General features: G+C 42.8%; 1 protein-coding gene across 4 annotated transcripts; it reads left to right on the top strand.

The window, feature by feature from the left end:
* Positions 1-496: 496 nt before the first annotated feature.
* On the top strand, positions 497-7,166 carry TMEM230 (transmembrane protein 230). Of its 4 annotated transcripts, none has more exons than XM_081034384.1 (5): positions 965-1,044; positions 3,159-3,276; positions 3,647-3,725; positions 5,113-5,235; positions 6,619-7,166. In XM_081034384.1, the coding sequence occupies exons 2-5, from the start codon at positions 3,254-3,256 to the stop codon at positions 6,757-6,759; spliced, it is 366 nt and encodes a 121-aa protein (XP_080890510.1). In that variant the 5' UTR covers positions 965-1,044; positions 3,159-3,253; the 3' UTR covers positions 6,760-7,166. The 4 variants fall into 4 exon arrangements, with proteins under 4 accessions (XP_080890512.1, XP_080890510.1, XP_080890513.1 ...); XM_081034385.1 differs by having other exon boundaries at positions 1,034-1,088; XM_081034386.1 differs by lacking the exon at positions 3,647-3,725 and having other exon boundaries at positions 497-1,044.

Genomic DNA, 7,166 nt, shown 5'->3' with positions numbered 1-7,166 from the left:
TAACTCTCTTAAAGCCTGAAGATGACTTAAACTCCATGGGTGTTGGATTGGATTCAACCAAGAAAGTGAAAAGGCCCCGCAGTTGTGAGAAAACTTTAAACGAGTCCAGTAATTGTGCTATAAGGTCACCAACTGGCACGCTAGCAGTTAGAATGGCTTTATTACAGCCCCTTTATCAGCGTATTTTGTTTGGTGGATCAAATGACTGATTTCTTTGTTGTAGGACCTGGACTGAGTTGTACTTACTGGACTTGAGAACTCGTTGTGGTCCTTAGTTATTATCTTCTGTGCGCCTGGGGGTGGGAAGAGATTGGCAGCAGAGGGACCGGTCAGAACCTTTTGGAGCAATGGAAATATTTTACGTAGATGAGTGATGGTTCCAAGATTATGCATCTGTCAAAACTCAGTTGTACGTTGTAAATCACCTCAATCTCGTTTTCAGAAGCCCGTGTGGCACACTGTCCTGTGTGGGCGGGCCCCTACCTGGGCAAGGCCCAGTGACGAGCAGAGGGAAACACGCACAGGAAGGCGGGACTACTTTAGAGTGGCGGTTGGGTGGTAACCGGCAGGAACGGGCGCGCACCGGCGAGACGCTGGCTGCCCTGGGCAACACCTGGCAGCTCCGACGGGTTCGGGTTCGGTCTCCCCCTGCGGGCGCCACGGAAATCCCTCCACTCTCGAGGGGTCCCGGCAAGAAACGCGGCCGGCTTTCCCCGGGCTGACTGACCTAGGCGGGCAGGCACCTTAGGGACGCGCCGCCCCCGTGGAGGTGCCGGCGGCAAACCCAGGCCGCGGCGCCTCCGGAAACCCCCCGAGTCACCGCTCCCTCGGCACCTCCCGACAGCTCCGACTCCTCCCGAAGGCCGTCCACACTAGTTCAGAGCAGAAAAGATGTTTCCGGAGAACTGGATGCGACCACGTCGCTCCCGTGACGCCACTTCCGGCGCTCCGCCTCCGCCAGGCCACTTCCGGCGTCGGGCTGGTCGGGGCGGGGTGGCGGTTGGGTGCGGCGTGCTTTGGAGGCTCGGGAGTCGGCGGCCAACGGTAAGCGAGCGGTCGGTGCGCGGGCGGCCCGGCGCGGCGCGTCGGTAAGAAGTGCGTGCGGCCGGGCGGGTGCAGCAGCGCCCCAGACGTACGGCGTGGGGGCAGCGGGCTCCCCGCCGGCATCAAGCCCGGGGTCCTCGGTGTGGAGCGTGCGCCCGCCCCGGCATGGCTGGCCTCTGCGGAAACGGGTTTTGGTTTTTCCCCGTCTAAATTCGCGTGGGTTCTTATTTCTCTTCCTGGTGAGGTCGGACAGGCAGGAAAGTAGTGTGTGTGCGGGCGCGTATGTCAGGCACTGTGATAAGTGATGCCGATGCTTTAATAGTTTTGCAACATTCAGATGCTTGCAGTAGAGCCTGTTAGGAACTTGCACTGGTACATTGACAACATGGATTTACGTTTTTCCTTTTCCCTCTCGGAATTCTTACGCTTGGCCACCAATCAGCGTTCGTCTCCCCCTCTCCCTTACACCCTGCGCCTTTTTTATCGCATGCGGGTGTGTGAATAATTAATGGCAGAGTACAGTAAACTTAGAAAAGACTAATACAAATCAGAGGTAATTAAATGCCCTCAAAACCCCCACACATAGGTAAAGTTTCACAGAATTAAATTTACGTTATCACGTAATTGTGATCGCAACACTTACAAACCTAGTATTTGAGGCTGTTTGATCTCACCTTTGGTAAAAGAAGAAACAACAGGCCAAAATGGAGTCCCTTTTCCTAAGCCATGTCACCAAACCAGAACTTAATAACTAACCTAATTGCAGTTTCTGCTCCCTTTCCTGCCTATAAAATCTTCCTACAACTTAACAGAACTCCCTTTTAGCTGCTAGGTGGGATGCTGCCTAGGCATGTTTCATGAATTGCGTAATAAAGCCAATTAGATCTTCAGAGTTACGGGGTTGAATTTTATTCTTTAACACTCTTTAGGAAGGCATGTAAGTTAGCATATGCGTTTTTTTCAATACTTGATTTCTGCACCAGTATGAATGAAATTACCAAAAAAGAACATGAGCATTTAGGACCAATTCATTTATGATGCTAGTTATTTTAGTTTGAATGCAGGCCACTTAAAAATAACTCATTGATATTCAGGATTAAGTGCATATAAAGCACCTAGCGCCTAACCAACACTAGGTAATTATTAACTGCTGTTACTATAATGATGATTATTTATAAAATATCATACCAGAGGAAGGCCAGTCTTTATGTTTTAGTTATGTTGCCCTTATTGAAATACTTCATTTTCTCTTTTAAAAGATATGTTTCACTTTTAGAAATCAAAAAGCTTCACGATCAAAATAGATTTTACTTCTTCTATTTATGTAACTGATTTTGTGGAGGAAAAGTACACAAATGTTTTTTTTATTTAAATATCATTTTTTAATCTTACCTACTCTCTTAAACTGGTGGTAAACTGGTGATGTTTTTTTAACATACTTATATACATTATGTGGAAAATGAAATCATTTCTTTCACTGCTTGGGTGGGGCAGAGAGGCAGGCAAATCAGAAGGCACTGGTACAGTGCTGATAGCCAGTACGTTACCCAAATTTACAAAAAGCTTTACAAATCTTTGCACTAAAAGAATGATGTTCATCAGAGGGAAATAGGCAAAATGTTGATTGAGTGTCTCCTATCCCCTACCGTCTACCTTCTCCCTCCCTGGCAATGGCCTCTAAGAATTATATGAATATGTGCTCCTCTTGTTTTTTCCTGAAGCAGGGACAGGAACCAAAAGATAATATAGCAGAATGGTTGAAAATGTGAACTTTGATGTCTGGGAATTGGATTTAAGTCACCATTCTCCCACCCTGTGTGACTTTGGAAAAATTAGGAAACAGGAACGTTGTTGGTAAGATCAACATAAGTTCTGGTTCTTGGCCCACGTCTTGACTTTCACTCTACCAGGACAAACCAGAGTGTATATATAACGAGAATATTTTCACGTTGTCAAAAGAATATCAGGTTCTAAGAGCAGTGGAGCATAAATTGCCAGTTTCTAGTATATCGTCACAGCCCAAAACTCCAATACGTTGCATCTGAGAGGCCTGAATTTACTGGCTAAAAAACACCATGTTGCTTGCAGACAATAATAGTTTTCTTTGTTTTTAGACTGTAGCTGTGTCAGTGTGTTATGATGCCATCTCGTACCAACCTGGCTACTGGAATCCCCACTAGTAAAGTGAAATACTCAAGGCTCTCCACAGATGATGGCTACATTGACCTTCAGGTAAATGTGGAAGGGAGCTAATGAGACTGGCTGGCTCTATTTCTGATGAATTAGCAGGAAGACCTTCCAGGTAGAGGTTTTGCTGACTAACTATCCCTGGGGATTAGAGGGAACAGCAACAAAGAACTCAGCTCTAAGACCCTTTCAGCCGTCGCCTGCAGAAGGAGGGACCTTGGTGGAGCAGTTTTTAACCAATATAAATATTGTTCTTTTCTAAGAATTTTTTGTTGTAATGCGAGAGCCCAGTAATTGCAAGCTTTATTTAGTTTATCTGGAAAATAATCATATTTTGTTTTGTTAAGTAGAATTTTTTTAAGGACTGTGTCATCAGTTTGTTTACGCTTTAGTCAAAGCCAGTTCATCTTTTAAGGGAGAAACTTACTGCTAAAGCCAGCAGATTGTGGAAATCTTCCTTCTTTCCTGATGTCATGAGATCCAATTTATTAAAGGTATTCTTTGTGGGAAACAGTAAGTAAAACAGAATATTTATTAAATTTGTATCCTAGCCTGATCATTTTTTATAAAATACTTAATGGCATACCATCTCCTTTTGCCCACGTTTCCTTAGAATAGAATAGGTGGAACCAGGGCCAAGAAAGAAGTAACAGGAAGCCATCCTTTAAATATAAACAAATCAATTATTCTTTGTACATTTTGGACCTGCACTTGAAGGAGAGAGATTTTTTTTTTTTTTTTAAGTACATCTGAGAACCTTCCAGCCAGTTAGGTCAGATACAACCTTGAGCTTAACCTAAGAAAGTTTCTCTCTGAATATTGAGCTTCTTAATAAGGTTGGTTACTTGCTCCGTGGATCAGGCAACTAATACTTTAGAAAAAGCTGTTTCTAAAATCTTTGACTACATGCTTACTTAACTTTGAAAGCCAAAAACCACTTACTTTACTTCTCCAGAGCATGATGTTCACTCTTGAATCCCTGTAGATTAGTATAGCCTTCCATATACCAGGCATTTAATAAGTACATGTCTAAGCAATGAATGACCATAAAGTGTCTTTTGTCTTTTAAGAAAATAGCTTCTTATGGGCTGTGGAATGAGACTAGAACTAGAAAGAATTAACATTCTGCAGGGACTCCTTTGAGTGACTGGCATAGCAATAACTAGAGCTTCATCTCCTGCCTGTCTCTTTCCTTTCTCTCCCAGAGCTGCACTGGGTTGTAAGACTTACCGTATGTTGCCGTGTATAGTGCACACTTTTGCCCAAATTTGTGAGGGAAAAATAAGGATGTGCATTATACATGGGTCCTAATTCCGTATTAATATAAATGTTTTTAATTCTTTTATTTATGCTTCTGAGTTAAAAGTGTAACTCTAAAAATCAATAACGATATCTGTATGCAAAATAATACCCTGGCATACAATAATTGGTTTTGTTGAACTTATGACAGACTTGCAATGAAAGTAATTTGGGCCAATGATTCAACAAAATAAAACAAAAAGCCACGTGCTGTTGTCCACAGAGTAAGTGACTCTGACTTGGTCAGACAGGTGATGCCGACCTTATTACCAGAGGGTGAACAGCTCGACATCTCTCTTCGTACACTTTAGGCGGGAGCTAGCAATCTAGCTGATATTTTTACAAAAATTATTGGAAAATCCCTTGGACAATTAAAACAAAAAAGTTTTTTTTTCCTTGAAAGTTTGGGCCAAAAACGTGGTGCGCATTAAACATTGGATCGAATTATACAGGGCAAAATATGGTAGTTCAAGCCACATGAAGCATTCAGATTGGTTCTTATCCTCCCTGCTTTCAAGTGTCTGAGCCCTGGTATTTTCATAATGCTCTTCCTTGTCTTTTGTTTGTTTGTTTCTCTTCCAGTTTAAGAAAAGCCCTCCTAAGATCCCGTATAAGGCCATTACGCTTGCTACCGTGCTGTTCTTGATTGGCGCCCTTCTCATTATCATAGGCTCCCTCCTGCTGGCGGGCTATATCAGCAAAGGGGTAAGCTGAAGGCTTTGTGGGAATGTGCCATGAGGTCTTTAAAATGTGAGCCAGCGCTCTGTTGTTTCATATTCATATCTAGTGCAGCAGATTCCAACACAAAGAAGAAAAGGGTTTATTTTCAGTTTTTTTTAAGATTCTGCGTTCTGATACCAAAATGTATGTTTCTTCCTTTGAGCCACAACAAACTTCTCTCCCAGTTCCTCTGAGGTGGGTGCTGGCAGGACGTCAGGTTTTCCCTCTGAGATGGTAGACAGTTTTCCCACTGTCATCATTTGGAACAATAAAGCTGAGCCTGGCATCCAAGACTTCTGACTGCGAAAGGCTGTAACTGGAGTACAGTGTTGTTATTGTCAGTGTTTGGGGAGAAGCAGTGAGGCTTGTGAAGTTTTGGAGTCACTGACCAAGACTGGACTTCTGGCTCATGAATCAGATGCTTTTTATACTGGGTTTCGTTGCAGTTCCTACTAAGATTCAAAATGATACCTTAGAAACCTAAAGTGGTGTTTAGTGGTTCTTGGGCTGAATACAGACATTTAAACACAGTGTCTAAGTTGTTTTGATCTAGTATTGACCATAATCACGTCCATTCTTCAACACACACAAGGCCGAGGGATGATGGTCCTGTTGCTTTGCAGAAGGAACAGCCAGGAACTGAAACTGTGGGCGTTATCATTGGAATTGGCCTTAGTACCTGTAGCACGTCAAATAAAATCACTACAGACAGCTTATAAGAAGTGTATCTAATTTACCTTAGGTCCTTAGCTATTTAAAGCTATTACATAGCCATCAGACACTTATTTGGTGTGCAGTCTAATATTGAACACCTAACTTAAGGACTGTGCCTTCGGTGAACTTCCATTGCAGAATGCGCTATAAATCTGAGAGATAGGGTAAGGAGTCTGTTAATGATATAAAAATTGGGAGTGGAAGTGAGATCCACGTGCAATAAATGTCATTCACCTTGTGTGTTTTATAAAACTACAAATGAGGATAAAGATGTTAATGAAGAAAATCACTAGTAGGTTTTGTTTTGTGGTTTGGGGTTTTTTCACTTTTTATTACAGACATTTCAAACAAAACAGAAGTAAATGGAATAATTTAAAGAATGCCCATGTGTCCAGCATTGACAGTTATAAACATTTTGTTTCATATCCCCCATCTTGCTTTCCTGTGTATTAAAGCAAATGCCAGATTTACATTTTACTGGTAAATTGTTAAGTGTGCAGCTTCAGTATGCATCTCTGACAGTTTTTACGTAAATCTAGGGGTGCTATCTCAGTATCAAGTATATGATACTTGATCTATGGACTGGATCCATGGCTTTATTTTAAAATTTGTCACTTGTATGGTACTAATGTGTTTGCCTCCTTCTGCCACCAGGGGGCAGACCGGGCCGTCCCTGTCCTGATCATTGGAATCCTGGTGTTCCTGCCAGGGTTTTACCACCTGCGCATCGCCTACTACGCATCCAAAGGCTACCGGGGTTACTCCTATGATGACATTCCAGACTTTGACGACTAGCACCCACCGCAGCCCTAAGAAGAGTCAGATGGAACGGAGCCCAGCTTTAAGACATTGCTCAGAAACTGTGGTTAAGGGCTAAGGAATTCTGCAACTTGCATATGTTTAGCAAAACAATGGCCAGGTTTTATGAGTCCCATGTTACAGCTATTAACTGAGCTTACAATTAGCTAATTAGAACAGGTTTTATTTTTCACCTCCTGGCCTTGGCAAAAGTCCTGACAAGTTTTTCCACATGAACCTCTACCATGGAAGAATAGCAATGTTAATTGTATGGAAAAATGGGAGGTTATTCTGTAGTGGGAAGGGTTGTGATCACCACCCTTTTTAGAGATGAGTGTTTCCTTGATATAGTCTTCAATGTCAGTTCTTGTGGCAAATGGAAGAATGCAGTATGTCAAATTCCT

This window comes from Rhinolophus hipposideros (assembly GCF_964194185.1).
Source record: "Rhinolophus hipposideros genome assembly, chromosome: 22".
Taxonomy (NCBI): Eukaryota; Metazoa; Chordata; class Mammalia; order Chiroptera; family Rhinolophidae; genus Rhinolophus; species Rhinolophus hipposideros.
This window is presented reverse-complemented; position numbering and strand designations above follow the sequence as displayed.

What these genes read in the sequence shown, in the direction of transcription:
- TMEM230 (XM_081034384.1), top strand. Translation starts at nt 3,254, where the DNA reads ATGATGGCTACATTGACCTTCAG. An exon ending in ATGGCTACATTGACCTTCAG is followed by an intron (nt 3,277 to 3,646) that starts GTAAATGTGGAA and finishes TCATCTTTTAAG; the next exon opens with GGAGAAACTTACTGCTAAAG. An exon ending in TGAGATCCAATTTATTAAAG is followed by an intron (nt 3,726 to 5,112) that starts GTATTCTTTGTG and finishes TTTCTCTTCCAG; the next exon opens with TTTAAGAAAAGCCCTCCTAA.